Source organism: Balaenoptera ricei, chromosome 18 (assembly GCF_028023285.1).
Source record: "Balaenoptera ricei isolate mBalRic1 chromosome 18, mBalRic1.hap2, whole genome shotgun sequence".
Taxonomy (NCBI): Eukaryota; Metazoa; Chordata; class Mammalia; order Artiodactyla; family Balaenopteridae; genus Balaenoptera; species Balaenoptera ricei.
Window position 1 is genome coordinate 5,729,132 of NC_082656.1, and position 22,986 is coordinate 5,752,117.

At 36.0% G+C, this 22,986-nt stretch overlaps 1 protein-coding gene across 7 annotated transcripts in view; it reads left to right on the forward strand.

The window, feature by feature from the left end:
• Positions 1–22,986, forward strand: part of PAN3 (poly(A) specific ribonuclease subunit PAN3) — a 118,655-nt gene that overhangs the window by 50,701 nt on the left and 44,968 nt on the right. For all 7 annotated transcript variants that reach the window (XM_059902477.1, XM_059902476.1, XM_059902472.1 and 4 more), the window contains one exon: positions 1,725–1,875. In XM_059902477.1, the coding sequence (XP_059758460.1) occupies positions 1,725–1,875 (151 nt within the window). The remainder of the gene's footprint in view (positions 1–1,724; positions 1,876–22,986) is intronic.

Genomic DNA, 22,986 nt, shown 5'->3' on the forward strand with positions numbered 1-22,986 from the left:
ATTAGATTGGATTAATTTCTTTGTCTAAATTTGCTGTCTCTTAGTAATCTTGTAATCCTGAAGTCTCCATCTCTCCTAGGCGTTTTGAACTCTTTTACCAAGTTATCTGATTGATTTTATCTTGACTTTCATCTTCTAAAACAGATTCAGCATTAACTAGTACACACTGATTTAGCTCTGAAGTGATCCTCTTGGTAACCATTTGTTCTTTTATAACTAGGGATTACTACGTCAATAAAATGCGTTGGCTTATTTTCTACTCCAGAAATTAAGGAATTGGCCGTACTTTTAAAGAAGATGCCAGTGTTTTAAATTTGGAAGGTTTTAAAATAGACACATAAGTGACAGAAGAGAACTTTTTTTTTTCTCTTTGGAAAATATGTTTTGGTTCAGGCCTGATTCTTTTTTTTCTTCAGAATTTTATGTCTTAGATACGGCACTAAAAGAGGTTCTCTGTACATCTAGTAAATTGTAGTTAAGCGCAGGTTAACATTTTTTCTATATTTTATTACTTTGCATTTAATTTTAGCTGGAACGTAACTAGTAAAATATCATTTGTTTTAGAGTTTAAAATTAGGTTAGCCTCTTGACTTGCTATTTTCCAAATCTAATATTTTGAACTCTAACCTAGCAGTTTAAAATGTCATTCATATCAAATAGGGAAGTTGTTTTTGGATTGTACAGTAATTAGTCCATCTTTTTATTTTATGCCTTCTATGGAAATATTTTTCATTTTAATGATCAGTTCTAAAATACTTCAGGTGATTAAATTTTTGCATCATGATTTAGTGTATTTTAAACTTAGCTTATATGTATACAGAAAATGTGGGCTGAAGTATGAACATACTAAATTATCTCTTTGGTCGACCCTTTTGGAAGTTGAATTCAAATATCAATATGTTGAATCTTCATTATACTTAATTAAGCATGTAGGTCACAATTTCAGAAAAATATTTAGGATGTTCATTTTTTCCACATGGACAAAATATAGACCATTTGTGAAATTGAATTGCAGTCTTATAACGTGCTAGCCATTCTTACAGGCAAAGGTACCGTGCCACTTGACTAGATAAAAGGTGGCATTGTACAACTGGGAGGAAATTTTTTTCGTGTAATCTCATAGTAAAATGTTTTTTAATATAACAAGTTACATGAATACTTAGCAGACATTGGAGCCTCTATTATGTTTTTCTTATATCTTGAGTCCTCTCGTGTGTTTGCCTTGTGTTTAAGTGCTTTTCTCGTCTTCACTGTTACTTAAATACATGGTACCATATTATTGGGGAAATGTCTTAAGTGCTTATAAAGAAGGAAGTGATTAATTTTGGAATAAAGGCAGTTTTGACCTTTATCCTGGTAGAAGTGGTTTAAAGACATTAAATTTGAAACTTGTTGACTCAGTTTTGAGGCAGTTTCAACCTCCCAGTTCTCTAAAATGTGTTAGGATAGTTTGGTAATGATGTATATTTGACAATAAAGGCAAATTTTCATGTTCTGAAGTTAAATTCTGCAAATGAAATGATTAAAACCCTCAAATTTGATGAAAATTTTTCTTCAAGAAATTTAATTATCCCACCTCAAAATATGAAAACTAAAAAACACTGTAAATCCTTTCAATAAAATATTTTACTCAGTAAATAGAACACTGTGGAATAATGCCTAGTAGATTCAGTGTCTTTTTGGGCTTAAAATGTGTTAACTTACTATATTTGATTTTTAAATAGACACCAAATCCTACTGCAAGCGAGTTTATTCCCAAAGGAGGATCAACCTCCAGGCTCAGTAACGCGTCCCAGGCACATGCGTCTGCCTTCTCTCAAGTGTTCTCTCACCCATCCTTGGGGACTCCTGCTGCTGCTGCTGGATTAGCCCCAGGTAAGTTGAGTAACTGTTTCCAGTGAGTTCCAGATAGCAAGTCTCTAAGCACATTTGCTGGTAGTTTACCAGACCTGAAATTGTATTCTTCAGTGAGTCATATTTGAACACATTATGAGTTTTATGTTCTAGGTTTTGGTACCATAGACCAAATGTGTAGTTGAAAATTTTAAAGCAGAATTTAAATATGAACAAAAATTAAATATAAGGGTGTTTAAAAGCACAAAAATAAATTTAAAGGAGAAAATGGTTATTGAGAAAAAAAGTCTATCTGGGCCATAGTATGTCTTTATTTTTTAAAGTTCATGGTAATGCTCTTTCACTCAGAAACTTCTGTAAGAGCGTCAGGGTCCTCCTTTTGAAATAAATTTCTAAAAAATAATTTATATCATTTTAAATAAAAGTTTAGATGTATTGCCTTTCAGGTGTTTGATTATAAATCTGTAGCAGTAATTCAAATTGGGTAAGGTATTATAAACAATGGTAGGAAAGAAATGTGAAATATTAGGGGTCTTTGAGATAGGGAAGACAGTACATCTCAACACTTTCTTCCAAGTTTACCTAAAATGGCAGAAGAAGAATTTGAAGAAATGCACTTATACCTCAGGGATCCTGAGGCATAGTTCAGAGTAACCCTTTGAGAACCCTATCTTCTTAGAAGTTCCCCTCTTTTATCTAAAAATTCATGCAGATTTTGTATTCTGCTTTCTAACATAAACACATATCAAAATATGAAAGTTTTCTTAGATAATTAACATCACCCATTCCTACTGCTGTGTACCTTAATTAGACAAGTAATGTATGCAGAATTATATAGAATTCATAGTAAGTGCTGAGCAGATTGTCTTGTGTCTGTGAAATGGTTGAGCTACCCACCCAGATTATGTTTCTAGAACCTGTACTGGAAAATCATCACTTGGTCCTGAATGTTTAAAAAAACAGAAACAAAAGGAAATTTATATACATTAAATGAAGCCAAAAGATCTATCTAGATCAGCCTGGAGCTAATACTGCTTCCAGGGCTTAATCTAATCAGTAATGGTGATAAATCATTGGTTTTGATATTGATATTGAAATCAAGGACCTTTTTGGGAAGAAGAATGAGAGAAGATAATGATAACTTTATGGAACAGAGCATCCTGTTTAGTGTATAAAGTATCAAGTGTATGCAGAGGCTTAATAACCTTGTGTTGCCAAGGATTTTATCAATGCCTCCTTCCCCTCACCTCTCCCTCCTCCCCTTCTCTCCCTCCCTCTTTCCCTCTCTCCATCTCATTCTCCCTCCCTCCCTTCCCACTCATCTCCCACTCATCCTCCCCCACCCCAATGAGCAGTTGATCATTTTATTAACTAAACATAAGCAAGAATTACATACCTTTCTGGTGAAACTTTTAAGATAATTTTGTGTGGAGGGCCTTGAGATATACCTTGCAACTCCTTCCCCCTTACCTTTTTTTCTACTTTGGCTCTTTTCAGGTTCAGTTAAATTTGTAAACATTTTCCATTCTTCCCTAGAGAGCAGTGTCAGAATTGAATATCCCTGGTAGCCTTAAAGTTTTACTTGTAATATGTAAGTAGTATGCTGCTATGATTTTCTCCCATTGAGGTGTGTTCGCATTGTTTACAAGAGCATAATCTACGTGTCAGCTGTACCTCTGAACTTTCTTAGGGATCGTCCCGACTGCAGAGCAGTGTTTATGAAGCGCCCACAGGAACGAAACCCGTGCGCCAGTCAGAGCCCTTTGGCCTGCGTAATTAAGCACCAATTGAGTTTGGCCTAACAGCACATTTTCCCTTGTCTCATAAGTAAATATTTTGTTCACATCTTTGATCAGACTAGTTCAGGCTAAAAGATGGGCTTTTTAAATACTGGAGGAGTTAAAAATGTCAAAGGGAATTTTAGATATTGAAAACATTTAATTACAAAATCTGTTAATGCTGTGGTATTTGTTTAAGGTTTCCAGTTGTTATTAACTTGTGTGTAGGTAGGTGTTTCATTGGTCCCAATTGGACTTCACAACCTAAATTTAGGATGAAATGAATTAATTTAAAACTATTTACTCTTCTTCTACATAGCTCTAACATTAAAATGGTCATTCTGCTTCCTATTAATGAAAGTAATTACTGTCTGGAACCATTGGAAATAGGTCAGTATATTATATTAAATGTATTCCTGAATTCTTTATACCAACTACTTAAAAATTGTTCTTTATTCAAATGGCAATCAACGAGGCTAAAATATTTTCCAAAAATACTGGAGTGATTAATGGTTTTGCATTTATTATTTCTCCATATTTTCTCCTTTTAGTTAATGGCTTAACACTCTGTGGAGATGAGCAAAGGAAAACAAAATTAAGTCTGTACTTTCAGAAAAACATTTTATCCCTTCAGTGTCTTCCATTACTTCTTACCCATAAATATTTTTTTCAAGGCCTAGGAGAGGTTCTTGGTATTTTCACTTTAAGACTGTAGAATAAGAAAGGTCGTAGAAGTTTATTTACCTGCCTTAGTGGTGATTTAACTGATCTTTTTAATCCTCCTTGTCTACTGTAGGTGTAACCTAGTGATAATTTTCAGTTATAAAGTTTCATTTTCTCTTTTTTTCAACTTCTATTCCAGAAATTATTACCCTTGAAAATATGTCAAATTACTGTTTTCCTAAAATATATGAAACCTTAAATATTTTGGCACTCAGATGTAAACTAGAGTAATGTCATTTTCATTATATGTGAAAAAATACATATTTAAATATATCCTTCGACCAAAAAAGTAAAAATGTTTGAGCAAAGTTGAGTAGATGTTAAGATTTTGTATTTCCTCAGATCGTAAGGAAGAAAAACGTAATGCATGGAACAAAGTGGATCTTGAGTGAATCAGGTTCCTCTAAAACTTGATCACTTTAAAAACATGATTTGTATTTTTAAAAAGTTGTAATGCAAGAAGTAAAACTTTATACAAAAATTATTTGAATTTAAATAGCTAATTGGGTTTAAAAGGTATTTGAAAGTGTTAAATATATGCAGCACATGTTAAGTTTCCATTGACTTGTATATACATTTTATTTTATTTTAAGAAATGAAGGAGCTATAGGTTTAGTTGTTTTCCGTACATTTAACCGGAGAACGATAGCTGTATTTCTAAGTGTCTTCTACGAAGGTAGTTATAAGAGTATTTGGGGTATGGCACTTAACTTGGGCTTAATTGTCTTTGAGAACCCCTACAATCATATGCATATTTTTAATTTGTGAATACGCATTTTTCTCTGGTCACAGCTTTTATTATCCTCTTGGAGGGCCACAGCCTTCCAAAAGTTAAGAATCACTGGTTTAACACACCCTTAGCAAAATTTTATTTCCTGAGTGTGATATAGTAACAATACCTTTAAAGTAATGTATAAAGATATATTTTTCTAATAGATCTAGCTTTAGGCAAACATTTCTGGAATAGCCTTTAGAAATGAAAATATGACTATACTAAGTATGTGAAAAGACAGCTTATACTTTAATTTTTTGTGCCATGAAAAATAATTTTATCACAAGAACTAATTGCTGAATGGTTTTCTATCAGAATTTTTCCTGAGAGTATTTTGATGTGGTAGTAGACTTGGTAAGCTAAGTCTTGGTGTACTTTGAGTTTGATTACCTCAGTCTTGGCCACAGTCTGTTTGAAGGTGATTCTAAGAGAGGTAGCGTACGTTTCTGGGTAGTGTTCTAATATGTCACCTGGTGGTTTAACGCACAGTTGTGACTCAGGAATTGAGCATCTCTCGTTCTGCTTGATTGTGTGTGTACGCTTGGGAGAGGTAGAGGGGAGTTCTTGAATTTGGAGATGCCGTCATTGATTTATAAATGAGAAAGAGAGCCATAAGTGACTTTTTAGTACTTTCAAACATTCATTCCTTCAAGATGAGAATGGTGCAGATTTTTGGACCATTAGTATATTTTATTGTAAATTATTATGGTAATCTCAGATGATTGATTTGATGAGAAGCATCTAATTATTATACTAAACCTATCATTATTAAGTAATTGTATTCCTTCATTAAAATTTAATCATAATATTTTAGAAAAATTTTGAAGTATATTTTTAGATCCAGTTTTTTGAAACAATCGTTTCTTATATATTCCTGAGAGTGCCAAATTGATAGATAAAATTGGCTTATATTCTTTATTTTTTGGCTTGGGCAAGGTATGGGGAAAAAGAGGAAGGGAAAAGAAAAGGGAAAATTAATATTTATCCATCATTCTTGTTGAAAAATATTTAACTTTTAATATATATAATGTACTATTTAAAAATATTCTTATACTTCTAATGTTGAAAGGTGATCTTTTTTTTAAAGTTCTGTGCTAAAGAATAAAGTTATCTGATTCTATGATGTTTTATATCATAATGAAGAAATGGAGGCTTCATTCATTTCAGTTGCATAGTAGTTGGCCGATGCGGTAATCTGACACTGGTCTTTGGTCTAGGTGGAACCTTTGGGGTTTCCATGGTTCAGCCTTGTGCCAGTTTAGAGGTGGCATTCCTGAGAGATTATCATCTAGCTTCTGCTTTTTCACTTATAGTAATAAAGAATTAAGTAGCTAACCAAGGCAGCCCAGTGTACATTTTAATAGTTTGAATAAAAAAGAAAATTAGATCTTTTGTTGAACTAAACTCTGTCTTGTCTATCTTTTATCCATTAGTCCTAGGTCTTTTCCTTGAATAGAATAAATTAAAATCTTTCCTGCATGATAGCCCTTTCAGTTGTTTTTTTAGACTAGTTGTATGTATGTGTGTGTCCATATAACTGATCTGTTTTTGACGCAAACAAGAGAGAGGGCAAACTGGGAAAATACTGTTAAAATTAATAAATTGTGTAAGTCAAAAATCAGGAACCTCTTGTAGGTCATAATGCTGTAACACTAGTGTGGGTAAAATTAAATCCTGAGATATGTCTACCTACCTGTATTACTACTCTGATATCCAGCTAAGGAGTGTATGTACCATTGGGAAAATAGGTTGCTAATGGATTGAAGCTATGGTTTTGCAGATGGTAAATATCTAAGTTCATATTTCAAATTTCTCTCTGTATTTTAGGCCCTACATTAAAATCACTCAAGGCATAAAAACTATAAGCTATCATTTTAGATTATTTTATGTTTTACTAAGTAGTATAATTATTGAAAATAAAAATTATACAAAATACTTAGGTAATTCTAAAACATCTCCTTGTTTTATGTGATGTAACTCTAAACAGATTTTCCTTGTAATTATTTTTCATTAAATGAATTTTGTGGAACCGTCAAGTAATCCTACCATGAGTTTATTTTGATATTTCCATCTGAACTGGTTTCTCTGAATTATTTTTACCCTTAATAGCAACAGAGGTAGTTTACCATTAAAGTATTCTTCTAACTGTTGTAAATGTCAGTCTACATTTCCTAAGCACATTGCAAATTCCTTAAGAAGGGACGGAGTCATTTCTTATCTAGCACAAATTCAGGCATAAAGAGGGTGCCTAATAAATGCTCATTTAACTAAGCTTCATTTTTATCTCAGAGAAATATTTTTAATTGGTGGGTATCTCTTAATTACAGTGAATTTTAATGATCCTGTAAACATCTTTGAAGAACTCCTAAATAATGCAAGTGTTCAAGAGGGTGTAGGTGTATTGTCACATGAGGAACAGAAATATGCCTGTTGAAAGTTTAACTTTATCAGAACTAGAGTTGCTGTGTGTTTTGAGATGCTAAAACATTTTTAAAACCAGTCAAAACATTTGTATTATCTTTAAATTGCATGTTTCCATTTTTTGTAACTACTTTGTTTTTCAGGTATATTCAGCAGAATCACTCAGACATGTCCAGGTTTTCTAATTGGGGCTTGCTTTCTACATTAAAAAATAAAAGAAAACTTTATAGTTAAGGTCAGGGGGTCCCTGAGGTTTTTGTGAAGAAGGCCTTTACCTTGCCCTGTAATGTTGAGCTCATCCTAGATGGGGGCTGCTCGGTGTATGCATGTTTATGGGTACAGATGGTGACGTCCCAGGGAAGGTTGCTAACAGTAGAACTGTAGAGCCGTAACTGGGTTGGGAGTGCCTGCTGGCTGTATTTCCTTCCTGGTTGGGAATTTCAGGACACTGAGGCGAGACGTTAATGGCGCGAGGGGCATGTGGCTGCCGCAGCTGGCTTGGAGACCTGCCAGGTAAGGCTTCAAGTAGCTGCCAGTGGATATTGTTCTGCTGGCTGGGGAATCCCTGGTGAATGTGTCCTGTTAGGTTTGAGCGTTTCTATCGTGGACTTCCTGTCTCCATCTCATGTATTGGCTAACTTGTTCCTTAACTGAGAGGTAAGGGCTGGATGGGAGTGGGTAGGGGTTCCCTTCAACTATAGGTTCAGTGATCTACAACTGTAGCAGCATCTTCTGCTGTTTAGGGGCTGCTTTCATTGGATCGTGACTTGATTGCCTTTGGAACATGGTACCAGTTCTTCGACTAAAGTAGCTATGTAGCTTTCAGCGTGCTGTTTGATCCCTGTGTTTTAGCATCTTCATTTCTATAAGAAGATAATATTAGATAATTTTAAAAGTCTTTCTAATCTAAAATTGTATTGTTTTGTGATATGTTGATCAATAGGAGATAGATAGGTACACTGAAAGGAGACAGAGATGAAAACAGTGATGAGAAGTAGCAAAAAGGAGAGAAGAGTTTGATTTTTGTATTGGTACTAGACTTAAAAAGGACTTTAAAAGGTATATGGACTTCCTTGACGTAGTATGTGTAAATAGGAAATCCTTTGTATCGCAGGTACAGATGAGGGGGGTTTTGTTTCAGCAGTGTAAGGTTAGGGTCTGGGGTGAATCAGAGTGTTGTAGAGGTCCTGAATGAACTGAGAGGCAGGGAGAGACAGCATGTATTAGTGAATGCCCAAGAACATTCTTGGTTCTCAGCTGGATGTGGAGAGTTAGAAGTCAATCTTTTTATTTCCTTTGAGTCAAATAGGTTGAAACCTCCAGGGATCATTTTTTCTTTCACCTTTTGGCTCAGTGGTGCATTGTAGGTACTTAGTAGAGAGAGAATGTTTGTGTGGACAAAATTACTATGCTGTGTGTAACATGTCTAGATAGGCATGGTCCTCTAATTCTGTAGGAATGAATTGAATGGTGGCAGCCTCTTTTATTGAATTTTCCCTGATTCTTCTCAGCTTGACTAGTCATATTCATATGTGAAAGTCATCTTTTTTTCTTACTCTTTTTGCCTTTTGGATGTGCATTTACCCTACAGTAGGGCATGGGGCAGGGTCTTAGTAAAAGGAGAGGAATCAGAGAGATGTATCCCTTTAAAACCCCCAGTGCACACAGGCATGTAAAATCCAACCATGTATACTAGCAGAAACTCAGATGTGGACTACATGTTGATGGTGATAATATTTAGTTTTTGATTTTTTAGTCATGAATCTCTTACACATTGATCTGAAATGAGATATTTTCTTATGATTTCATGAACATCTTCCCATATTTGAGGTGTGGTTATCCAGATTTTAGAATGGTATTCCTATAAATAATAACTAGTGACTAATAGTCCCTTTGTCGGGGGGGGCCGGTGTACCTTTTAGAAAACAGTACAGATCAATAGGATATTAATATAATTGTTGTCACCAAAATGCTCCCTAAGCCATAGTTACTATGGACCATAATCTTATTGCCCACTATTGTGATGTGGTAGGCTAAACTCCTGAAACATGGAGATCCAAAATGTAGTGGCTTCACATAACAAAAATTTATTTCTTGCTTTTTTAACAGTCCAGGACAGATTTTTCAGGTTGTCTGGGATCCTGTTCTCCATGTATTTAAGGACCCAGGTCAACGGGCTTCTAGGCATCTCTCCAGTCAGCTGGAAGGGGGAAAGCATGGAGGAGCCTGAGTGGGAAGTTGTTATGGACAAACCTGGAAATTGTCTGCAAAGTTTCTCCAACCATGACTGTCCACCAAAATCCAGACTTTCATCTTTTTAAGCAGCTGGCCTACATGCTCCAGTCTTCTTTGGATGCAGAATTTTAAGTTGACCCTGGTTATCTCCTATAAATACATTTTGGGGCATTATCTTATTTGCATCTTTTGTATCTACTTTAAAGAAGTCACCAAAACAGCTACAGTAACTGATTCATCTAGCATCATGGAAAATGAAGCTTTCCATCATACTTGAATTTTTGGATATAAGAAGCTTTATGGCTTTCATTGTCAAAACTTTATATTCTCAGCAATTTTTCAAAGAAAGATTTCCAAAATTTGTAGTTTCTGTTGCTTCATACAGAATTAACTTTTCTTTTATGACTCATGCTCAGTTTGATGTGCTTCAAGTGATGATAGTGAACCAGAATACAGTTGCTACTTTTTAGGTAACAAGAGTTTGAAGAGCAGTTTGCTTCAGTGTTACATAATTACTTGGATTCTTCACCCTTTCCATTGTCCTCCTACCTCAATTAGATTATAACTCCTTGGAGGTAATTTCTCTTGCTCTCTGAGTCTATTAAAGTGCCTGAATGTAGTACCTTGAATGGACATACCGAGACAAGTTTATTTGAACCATGTTAGTGAGATCTTACTGGCTTTTTATTGGTGACTCTGTCGTGCTGTTAGTATTCCTGTCTCTAGGATAGTGGTTCTCGAGTCTGTCAGAATCACCTGGAGTACCTGTTAAAACCCAGCACTCCCTGGGTCCCATCCGCAGAGCTGCTGGTTTTGCAGGTCTGTCTGGGTGAGCCAGGAAATTTCCTTTTCTAATGGTTTCCAGGGGATGCTGCTGACTTTTCCAGGGACTCCATTTTGAGAACTACTGCTCTACTCAGTGCTCTGTACTGCCTTCTCTCCTCTTTCTTCTTGCAACCCTTTTCTTCTCCTAATCTGCTGCTTTCTTTAAATAAGAAAAAGACTTTGAGTCAAGGACTTGAATTGTTGCCTGTGAATAAGGTGCATGGGGCTTTAAATTATTCTTTGGCTGAGGCTGGTTTCGCTTTTCTGGTTCCAGTCTGTGTTCTGAGTAACTGAAGTTATCAGATAAGTAACCATTGAATTAATTGTTACAGGGGTTCCTGAAGCTCAGCCAAGATCACAAATACCGTTTAAGTGAAACCAGGCCACAGGGATTTCTTTTACCTTAGTAATGCTCATGGGACACACATAATGTAAATCAATTATTGATACATCTCATAAATTTTTCAGAATGTCTGAAAAATGCATAGCATACGTACCGTGGCTGTTTAAAATTTTAAACCTCATGGATCTAGAACTAGTAGTCAGATATCTTTTATTTGCATGTTACGTTTTAATATGTATGTTTTAAGATTTTTATGTAAAGGTCAACTAAATTGTTATTAATGTTAAAGAAGTAAGAAGTGTTTATTGATTCAATAACAACATTTTTTGAAGCCAGACTAATTTTTCTTCTTAATTTGTTACTAGCTTTTATTTGTTGGAAAGAAATTTAAAGTTAAAATTACATTATTAACTAATATTAATCTTATTTTTTGTGACTATCTATAACTTTTTATAATCAGACATGGTTGTCTTGGAGTATGTTTATTGTTCATAAACAATACAACATAATTTATCAATGAATGAAGCATACCATTTAGTCATAAACGTTCACTGTCACTTGAGAAGAAAAATGGTTCTTTTGATCCAGAAGAGTTTGTTTGGTAGCTAACACCTGTCCTCCTCCCATTTTGTTTTGACTGTTTGTTTAAATAATGTACGTGTTATGATTTAAGAGATTGACACCATTGCAGAGGCTAGAGAAGATCCTATTAATTCAGATAATTTTGTCAGGTTTGGGGGCAAGCAGGTCACTGTTCTATTTCTTCAAATATTATAGTGTTCCAAGTAAGTGACCTAACATACAGGCCAGAGGGGATAGTTCTTAAAGTTGTAATTCAGTTGTTTTTAAGACAGTTAAAAATCTGGACAAGTTATTCACATTTTTAGAGGTTTAGGTACTATAGTTTACACATAGTATTCTAACATTTGTTGAACTAATTAATGAAAACTCATATGGAAATGAGGCTCTTGATAGAGGTAAGGCTGAAGTTAGGCCCAATGGAGGATTACTGTGTGTAGACATGGAAAGCGAAATAGTTGTGCAGGCTGTGGTCTCCATCAAATATTGTGTACGAGTATGTGGCTGATACAACTTGGGTTAAACTCATAGTATGAACTGACAGTATTTTCCTAAATTTGGTCAATGAGATTAAATTTTGTGAGGAAGCTTAATAGGACACTTTTGTTAGGACACTTAATAGTTTTATTAATGCTTACAGTGTTTCTGATATCCAGGTAGTCCAAATACCTTTTATCACAGGTAGATATTCAACTAAAATGAAGTATGCTTATAGAAGTCAGTTGCTGAAATTCTCTAGATATTGAGGGGGAAATCAGAGGTGGAATCTGAGTTGCATTTATATTGGTTAGGTCCACATGGCTTTTATTTTTATTTTTATTTTTATTATTTTTTTTAATGTCTGAAACATTTATATTAACATATTTCCATACATATTTCCATACAAATACAAATATAAGATTTTTAGAAATTTCATGTAATGTCTGAAACATTTATATTAACACATGGCTTTTATTAAAGGTTATTTATATTTAAAAAAATAAGTAAAGCATTTTGGAGTGTGTTTGAAACTTATTTTTATTGTGTAATGTAATGAAGAGAGAATATTTGTACTTCTAATCAAATACAATTTTTAATAATTGAAATGTTACCATAAATCAGTAAACATATTTTACTTTTTCTTTATATTTTCGTAAAAGTAAAAGTAATCGCATTATGGCTTTCTAGTTGTCATTAGAATAAACTCCAAGTCCCTTACTATGGTATATAATCTGTGTCTTACATACCTCTCTAATCTCACCTTTTCACTCTTTCCATTGTGTGTTCAGTTCCAACCATACTGGTCTTCCTCAAATATGTCAAGCTCCTTTCTGGCTCATGTTCTTTGCATGTACTGTTTCACCTGTTCTTTCCATGGATGGTTCCTTCCGTTCTCTTAGATGTCACTTACAAAGTGACTTAAAGTGTCACTTACAGAGGAGGGCCTTTGACTAATGTAAAGGAAATTTCCCATCATTTTTTTTTTTTAAATTTATTTATTTTTGGCTGCATTGGGTCTTCTTTGCTGCACGGGCTCAGTAGTTGTGGGTTGTGGGCTCCAGAGCACAGGCTCAGCAGCTGTGGCGCACGGGCCCAGTTGCTCCACGGCATGTGGGATCCTCCCAGACCAGGGCCCGAACCCGTGTCCCCTGCATTGGCAGGCGGATTCCTAACCACTGTGCCACCAGGGAAGCCCCCCATCATTATTTTTCATGGTATTCTCCTGTTTACTTCCTTTTTAGAATTTACTACAATTTGAACTTGTATTTTTCTTTGTATTAGAATGAGTGGTCCTCTTCATGCCTATTGAAATATAAGCTCCCTTGTGGAAGGAACCATGTCTACATGCTTATTAAATATTTTTAGAATTAAAATAATTGAAAATGACTATTAAATGACTACCAGCTTTCTTTTCTTCATGGAGGACCTCCTCTGATATAAAATACATATCCTATTTGAGAATATGTATTTGAAAATGGCCAGCAATTTTCCCATCTCTGTGCCTTCCTCTACTTGGAAGGCTCTTCAGTTTCTTGAGATCTTGCCTGTTTTTCATTGATTCAAATGCCTTTTTTTTTTTTTTCTCCTCCCCCTTTCAAAGCCATTTCTACTTCTGAAGTCATTATTACTGTCTTCCATCTCTATGCTTCTATAATGTTTTCAGTATCTCTTAATATTTTTAAATTTTTGTATGTTTTATTTATTTCCTTCACTTAAAGTTAAATGCTTCTGGAAGCATTTTTATCATTTTATCCACTATTGTGATCACACATGGAGACCTAGAGTAAACACTAAAATTGAAAAATTTTAAGCACTGTCGTGGGCTTTATGAGTAAAGTATGAACTTCATGAGATCAGAACTAGATCGTATTTCTTGAATTCCTGGAACCTTGCTCAGTGCCTGATCTCCTGCAGTGGTTCCAGTAAGCTTTCGTATGTAGTTGCAGATCAGCCTGTGGTGCTTTGCATATACGCCTTCCCCATCCCCATGTAAGACTTACGAAGTCAGAAACCCCACATTTGGAGCACTGCCATTGTCTGTACGTTTGAAGATTTCACAGGAGATTCTGACATCTACCTTTTGAGAGAAAAAAAAAAGTTCAGAATTCCAGAAAATTTGTAGGAAGGTGAGATTTTATCTGATTCGAATGAGGTTATCCAGGATGAAGTTTCATGGAAAACCCATAAGATGCGTTTTAAAGGATAGATAGGATTTCTTTAAACATTTTTAACACAGACAGTTGAGAATCTGTGAAGTTTATTTTTTTTCTGTTTGTTTTAACCAGTTTATTACCATAATAGAGAATTGTTTTCGCTCAGTTAGTGAACGTTCATAAAGTGATTCAGTCTGAGTTAGGTAAAGACTGAACAGATGTGAAGAGACCGTCAGACGCAGTACCGAGCCACAGGCTTGGAGCAGGGTCCTGCTGGGACAGGCATTGCCCTTAGATGCTGACTGTAGGGGAGTCCACAGGGTTCGCCTGGAGGGAATAGGATAAGGCGAGGCTTTTTGCCAACTGGCGCTTCGTTTTTTTAGACAAACTATACATTGGTACCAGTGTGCAGTGATTCCACATGACAGTTTAAACTATTATCATTAATTAGCTCACATAGATGGTTCTGTTTCCCTACCGTAGGCTCTTGGTCACTGCTTTTGTCATGTGGAGTTTCTTTTTCATTTATATTTTCAAAGAAATATTTTTGAAGTTTGCCATTTGCGTGATGTGGAGAGCCACCATTCTGAAATATCAGGAGAGTGGAATTTTCTTTTCAAATTAAAATTGCTAGGCAAGTGAAAAAGGTTAGATTGGGCAGGAACTTGGAAAAATGAATGAAAAATGGCACTGAGATAAAATGTCATGTATTTGAAGTACCTGGTATCTCTTTCTTAAAATGTTACCAATTTTCTTTGCCATTAGCACCCCTGAGTTTGGCACAGTTTCTTTTTTTTTATTTTAACATCTTTATTGGAGTATAATTGCTTTACAATGGTGTGTTAGTTTCTGCTTTATAACAAAGTGAATCAGCTATACATGTGCATACATCCCCATATCTCCTCCCTCTTGCGTCTCCCTCCCACCCTCCCTATCCCACCCCTCTAGGTGGCCACATAGCACCGAGCTGATCTCCCTGTGCTATGCGGCTGCTTCCCGCTAGCTAGCTATTTTACATTTAGTAGTGTATAGAAGTCCATGGCACATTGTTTCTTGAGAGTTGTCAGGATGGGGGAGAGGAGACAGGACTGGACAGCTGGCTGGGAGCACGTCGATATCAGGCACCTGCAGCTCAGCAAGCATCAGAAACTTAAGACTTAATTACCATTTCTGCCCCTAGAGGACCTGTGAGCCAGGAATACCAAAGCTTAGTTAGAGTTTAGAGAACAGTGGTTTTCAAACATTTTTTTTAAAGCAGCAGAACTCTTGTGAAGCCTGTATGCAGTCCCCAAATCTAAAATTATATAAAGCAGATAAAACTGGCATTTACAGGGTCAGGTTTATTAAACTTACTCATGAAGTTATTCAGTGAGTATAGCAAGTCTATGTGGTATTATGTCAAACCCAGTAATTTGAAATCGGTGGGTAAAGGACAGTAATTAGTCTTATATTCCTGTCTCCTTTTCTGTATTTTCTGTCATATAGTAACATAAAAATCATGATTCACATGAATAAGTTGTGCACCCATTTGTTCAATTTTCTCTGAGTGCATGTGCATTTAAATAAAGATTATTGCAGTCACTGCCTTCCTAATAAAAGATCCATGTATATACAGCGGGGTGACGGGAGAGAGGCTTTATTCTGAGCCTCCATGAGAATACCCTAACCCAACACAAGCTAAGTATGTTGGTGATGATCTCTAGTTAATGTTAAAAAAGAATGCATGCTCATTTGGACCTGCATTTGTGATTTTATTGTTGATTTACTAAAAGTGAAAAAAACAGATGAAACTCAAATCAAGAATTTACAGAGCCCTGAAGCATTTCTGGAAGCTTAGGGTTCTGCTTAATGCAGATTGAAAACCACCGGCACAGAGCCCTGTTTCTTGATGGGAAGCGCAATCCACTGGTACTCAGGTTAAGGAAGCTGGGAGGGTCGCTGGTTTTCTCACCTGACCCACAGACTACAGGGAATGATTTGAGTGGCCATTCGGTGACTTCTCCCCGGATGGTTTATGACAGGTACCATTCATTACATACAGTGGGACTTAACTCTCCTTTCTCTGAGAGAGGCTGGGAAAATGAGGAATGAGTAAGGCTTTAAAACCAAACCAAAAAACCCCACAACCTGTCAGATGCTTATACTCAAAAGAGTAGTTTTCAAGACAGTGTGTAGTCACTACTAGTTTTGTCCTCCGTAAATCTGAGCTCTGAGGCACTGAGGTTCTTGGTGGAGAGTCAAGAGTTTTCCATATTACAGCTTGGAAGCGACAAGGGAAAAGTTTTGATGAGAATTTCCCCCACACGAATAAATAAGGAATACATGTTTTAGAAAGGAAAGTTGTGCTGGCCACCCTCACGCCTCCCTCTGGAGGTGGTCTTGAGGAGTGTTTCTTCTGTGAAAAGCTGTTAGCCTCATGCGCCGGAAAGGACAAAATAATGTTTCTGAAAGTAGCTTGAGTTCTTTGGTTACCTTTCTTATGGAGGTTTTTCCCTCTTTGTTTCATAACAACATATTTTTGTAGACAGAACCCCTAACTCATGAAATGCAAAGCCCCCCCTCCAGGTTTTGTTGTGGTATATTTTGAGGCTCTAAGGCTGTCCATGTTGATATTTTGGTTTTTAGAAATAATAGGGAGGGCAGTTCACTCTTGCATGTCTTGAAACAGAACATGTTAGTCTTTTTATCTTTTAATTCAGAATATTCTCTCTGACTAGTGAATATGAGGACCTTGCGTTTAGGGAATTAGGTAACATTTCACTAGTTTTTTATGTATGGCCATAAGCAAAGCTAGTGCCCTAGACATGTAGACTGCTTCTGGGTGGAAATATTTAATTCCCCCCACTCCACACACATGCACGCATGTACGCACACAAAAGGCAGCTTTTCAAAGATTAAACAAAACAAAATAACAGCTTTGGCCCTTGAAATACTTTCCGTTTATAGTCCTTGCAAATTTCTTCTTGGGTGAGAAACCCTATGGTGTGTGTGATAGCTTCTCTTGTAAGCTTTTTAGTTTTAACATTTCTTACTGTAACTGAGTGAAAGCTTTAACCAAGAACTGCCTATGGCATATAGATGCTTTCAGTTTATTGGCTACTCCTGTAGCTGAAAGGAAGTTGAACTATTTTTTTGGACCCATTAAGTTGTCCTTTCCACTTGGGTGTTGAAAGAGCTTATGAGCAGTAGCTGTTCTGATTTTTGTTGGTTGTTTTCTCTAGGGAACAAGCTACCCTCTGAGTCAGCCCTGGACTTGAAGATAAATCCTACAATTCATGAAACTGACTGATTCGACTAAAGGATGGATAGTTTGGGCAGCGTTGGACAGCTCTGAGGGGTCTGTTTGTTTAACTGAAGGGATTGTTGAGTTCAGCAACTTTTAATTCCCCTAATCATAAGGGGTTGCTGTTGTGAAAACAGGGTTTGTGAAGGAATCAGTTCTGGCAATTGACATCAGTATTCTTACTGACTTTGTTTTCATTTTATCACCACACTTAATGAAACAATTCTTTAAAGTGTAGAAATTTTACTGCTATTTGTTGCCAGCAAGAATTAGTATGCTCCTGAGAGGTCAGCATGGGATTTTAGCAGTCTACTTATGAATCCGAGTTATCCTTTTTCCACATGGGGTTATAAACATTTCTCTCCAGTAAACCTTTTGGCATTTGGGTTGTTTCATCTTTGCAAAGGTAGTTTGCATTTGTGGCTTGCAACTTTTAGGATTAAATTGAACTTAACTTGATTAGTGTATATTTTACTAGATTAGTGAATAATTTTTATCGTGGCTTATGGCTAATATTGTGATTTTGATAATTAACAATTTTTACCTTAAAAGGTTACATTATTTTTTTAGTTTCAGTTTTCAAGGAAATGAGGATAATTTTAATGTTTAATTAAATGGATTTTTTTATATGAAACATGAGAGATTTAAGCTATAGAAAGGAAACTTTTCTTATCCTAATATTCTAGGCCATTATAAATTATGCAGGAATACTGTGGATTGTCTTTTTGGAGGCTTTTAAAAACAGGGTGTGGCATGATACAGGAAAATTCTTTGGCCAAAGGTATATACATCTGTGTGGTAACAAATAATTTTGTGGTTTAAGAGTTAAAGGGTTATAAATATATTAATTTTATTTTAATCATTTGAAAGTTAGTATGGTTTAAAATATATAGGAATAATGGGAATTTTACCTAGTCAATATTTGAGTTGATTATTGTTTAGGCTAGAAGTGGAAGTGATCATTCATCATGTCAGAATTTGGAAAATTGGGCTTAGACAAATGAGATTTTATACATTTCAGCTTTAGGTTCATTAGTTGCATGATTATTATTACCTTAAGCCTGGTACTTTTGATTAATAACAGTTTTAGCCAGTTTTGATAATTATCTACAAAGCTGAATTTGATTGAATGATGGAATTATTATGGGGAAAGAAGTAAAGACTGTAAAGACTAATATTATCTTAGCTTTTACTTCCTAATCCTGTTGCTTTTTGGATAGTGGTTTGTTTTATTTTGTACAGTCTATTTGAGGATTAGATCCACATTTAAAATATGAGCATGGCTATATGATGGTTGTCTCAGTTACATCTTTATTTATGTCCACTTTTTAAAGTTTTCTGACCTGTGTTTGTGACTTAAAAGTGCTGGTAAAATGTCCCCAAAATAAAATTTAGTAAAATATTTACTTTTTTTTACTTAATGGCAACATCTTGACGGATTATTGCCATTTAGTCCCTGGATTCTTAGATGCCATCTATTATAAAATGCATCCCATTAGTGTAATAATAGCCTTTGGCGGGGGTGGGGGGGTGCGGAATTAATATCATTAGACATATAAACTTAAAAAAAAATCTTTAATAAAGAAAATAACCCAGACTTTCATGTTGCTAGGAATATTCAGAAACACTAATTCAAGTCTTTAAATTCTAATTCTAATTGTCTTTAAATTCAAGGATTTTCTGAATCACCCTTGTCTGTAGCGGTTATACATAGCTTCCTATGACTTGTTTCTTTTCACAGTACCTAAACTTTTAGGATTGACAGTATAGTTTTGAGGCTTATTGTAGAAATCCAGAAACTTGAACAGAGAAATGTTGTGAACTGGTTGTACCATCCTCCGCTCCTTTAATATTTTATATGTTCTGAAATTTGACAATTCTTATGCCTTTAATCACATTTTCTCCCTATAACTTTTTCTTCTAGGTGCATTATTTTTATGTGGCCTTCAGGGTTTTAAATTTGGGTTAAATTCAACAGCATGGAGTGCTCCACTGGGTTGTAATAGCACTCCAGGGACCTAGATTCTAGCTTCATTTCTACCTTCACTGAGTTTATGTGCCTGAGCTGTGTCGGGCCCCAGTTGTCTAATTTGTAGAAAGGGGAGAAGCTTAGTCTACTTCTGGCTTAAAAATTGGAAATTGTAAAACATTCTCTTCAAACTATTGGCAGTTTATGAAGTAGATTCTTATTTATCTTTAAATTTAAGTAGGTAATTATATGAATTTGTGTGACTCAATGGGGTGATTTTCATTAAGCAAAAATATTGACTAAGGATTTCTAAATTTAGGGTTTTTAACTTGATGTATTTTATTCAAGGCAGTGAAGATGTTATTTGTGCAAACAAACATATGCTCAAGGTTATTCAGAACGTAAACTTAAAAGACATTTTTTAAAGGTAAAGTTATTAAGTATTCAAACAGCTTTTCTTTATTTCTTAACTGAATTAAATAATTGTGTCATGGGAAAAATTTAGTGTACATCATAGAACATCACTTACAATGAGCTATTTTCTCCTAAAAGCATTCTTACCACCTTAATAGACTTCAGATTGATAGTGCTTTCTCTATCCTTGAAATTGCATTCAGTTTTTAAAAACTTATCTATTAAAATGTTGAATTATAGTGTTAGCATTTAAAAAGCAGCACATATGTATATGCTTTGTATATACATACATTTATTTTATTTTATACATTTATTTATTTATTTATTTAGGCTGCATTGGGTCTTCATTGCTGCGCGCGGGCTTTCTCCAGTTGCGGCGAGCAGGGGCTCCTCTTTGTTGCAGTTCACGGGCTTCTCACTGCGGTGGCTTATCTTGTTGGGGAACACGGGCTCTAGAGACGCGGGCTTCAGTAGTCGTGGTGCACGGGCTTAGTTGCTCTGCGGCATGTGGGATCTTCCCGGACCAGGGCTCGAACTGTGTCGCCTGCATTGGCAGGCAGATTCGTAACCACTGTGCCACCAGGGCAGTCCCTATATACATTTATTTTAACTATAAGTGTCTTTCAGGATTTAGGACTATTTCTTTAGGGTACTTTCCAGAGCTAGAATTTCTGGGACAAAGGCTGTGCATAGTTTTTAAGCTATTGAAATTGAAAGCAGCTGTTTTTGTGATGTATACACCAAGCCATAGCCAGATGATCCTCTTTAGGATTACTCTAGAAGTCCAACAGTTATTTATGAAGAATAAAGTTTGTTTCATATACTTCCAATTTTTATTTTATTTATTTATTTATTTAGTTGCACCAGGTCTTAGTTGTGGCTCCAGGGCTCCTTTAGTTGTGGCTTGCCAGCTCCTTAGTTGCAGCACGCAGGCTCCTTAGCTGTGGCATGTGAACTCTTAGTTGTGGCATGCGTGTGGGATCTGGTTCCCTGAACAGGGTTTGAACCTAAGGTCCCCTGCATTGGGAGCACGGAGTCTTATCCACTGAGCCACTAGGGAAGTCCCAACACATGTATGTTTTTTTTTTTTTTTGGCCATGTTGTGGGATCTTAGTTCCCCAACCAGAGATCAAACCGGGGCCCTCGGCAGTGAAAGCGCAGAGTCCTAACCACTGGACCACCGGGGAATTCCCCTCTAATTTTTACATAAGTAAACATTTTGAATGGCTTCTATAATTTTAGTATACTAGAAACTAAAATATGCCAACTAACGATATTATAAAATCTTTTCTATTAACATTAGTAGTTGAAATCCTAGTTAAGCTATAACATATATATTTACTTTTACGGTGTGTGTTTAGATAGTTTAGATACTAACGAAAGGAGCTGATGAAACACATAGGTTCAGCTCCTTTTTACATGAGCTATATTTAATTTTTCTTTGCTATATTTCCTAGCCATGGAGTGTACATCTCTAATTATATAATTTTTCTCAATGTGTATGGACAAAACGTAGTGGAATCAACATAAATCCATTGCCCTGACTTACAGCTTACTTTCTCCCCTCCTCCCTCTTCCCTGAGGTATGTTTAGATGTGAGAAACAAAACGTTTGCCCGTATATTTGTCTGTAGCAGTATTCACTACACTGTAGAGCCGAATTATGAAAGAGTAGTGGCTGTACTGTAGTAGACAACTCCAGGTGTGTGTGCGGAAGTGAGTTACCACAGTGTCCTTAACAGAGCCTGCTTGCAGGGTTGGCCCTGGGCTGATGTCTGGGACCTCGGAGTTGGGGAGTGTTCCGGTTTTTCCCTGACTGATTAGGGCGGTTTACTATTCCTAGACTCTTTGTGCAAACAGTGTGGTTTGTGCTGCTCACACGCTTTCCGTCCGGGAGTGTGGCATTCTGGTGTGTGCTGGGCAGTGACCAGTCACCTATAAAAACCCTGGGTGCTTCTCTGAGCAGATGCATTGCCTTTGTGCTCCTGGACGAAGAGTGGGCCGCGTGACCGCTCGTGAGGAAGGGCGCATAAGGAAGCCCACACATGAATCCCTCTGGTCTCCACCTGTGTCCTTGCCCCTTGCGATCTGGATGTGTACCTTCACTACATTGCTGTGGTGGATCTTAGTCCCGAGTGCAACTCAGTGCTGTGTTCCAGTGACTTTCTGAACATGGACGTGGTCTTGGGGAACCCCCCCCCCCCCCACCAGTCAGGGATGCCAGTCAAGGATCTTTGTTACTAAATTTACTGAGAAACTGTAGGGATTATATTTTAAAGCAGTTTTATTTATGCATCATACGGAGAATTTAATGCATTTCTGATGTTGTTCTGTAATTTTTAACATTTTATTTCAGAAAGTTCTACGCAGTAGAAGTCTGTCCTGCATATAGGATAGCTGTCTGGAGTATCCTGGGGATTTGTCTGGCAGGTGGCATCAAATTGCAGATAACTCCATGACATACAGACTTAATTGTCAATGACTACAATTAAACACTTTCTTTAAACTCACTTTCTCCTTCTGCTAAGAACAGCTAGTGGATAGAAATGGATTAAGAAATAAAGCTTGTCTCTGACTCACTGAAAGAGCGAGTGGCGGAGGGAGGGGGAGAAAAGCGCTCTGATCTCAATTTTGGAGTTGACCTTTTATACCCACCCTTTAAGTTGTCATAAGCAATATCAAGGAAAAAAATTTATTAATTCATTATATGTTTAAGATCCTGTTAGAATTTAGGAGTATAAACTTAGTGTCTGTTTTGGGGGCTATAAACTGTGCATTGTTTTATTTGGGAGGGGGTGTGATTAGGGAATTTGGTTTAAAAAAAAAATCAACAAAGTAAGAAATATATCTTTAGTAGTAGCTTCATTTTTTGTAGTCCTGGATATGATCATTTAAATTCCTTACTATGATTTTCTCTTGGATGAGGCCCCAAATATTGGCCCTATTGTTAAGAAGATAACGCTTCCTCTGTTTGTCTTTAATTCATTCATCTGTTCAGTATGAGATATATTTTGGTGATTTCTAATCTAAACCATTCTCTTCAACGTAGCCATACATGACAGTTTATTACTGAGGATTTAATGTGGTTATTGGAACTTTGTTAAAGTTAACAACTTTAGTTACAACAGCATTAACAATTTTAGTTAACAACATGAGTG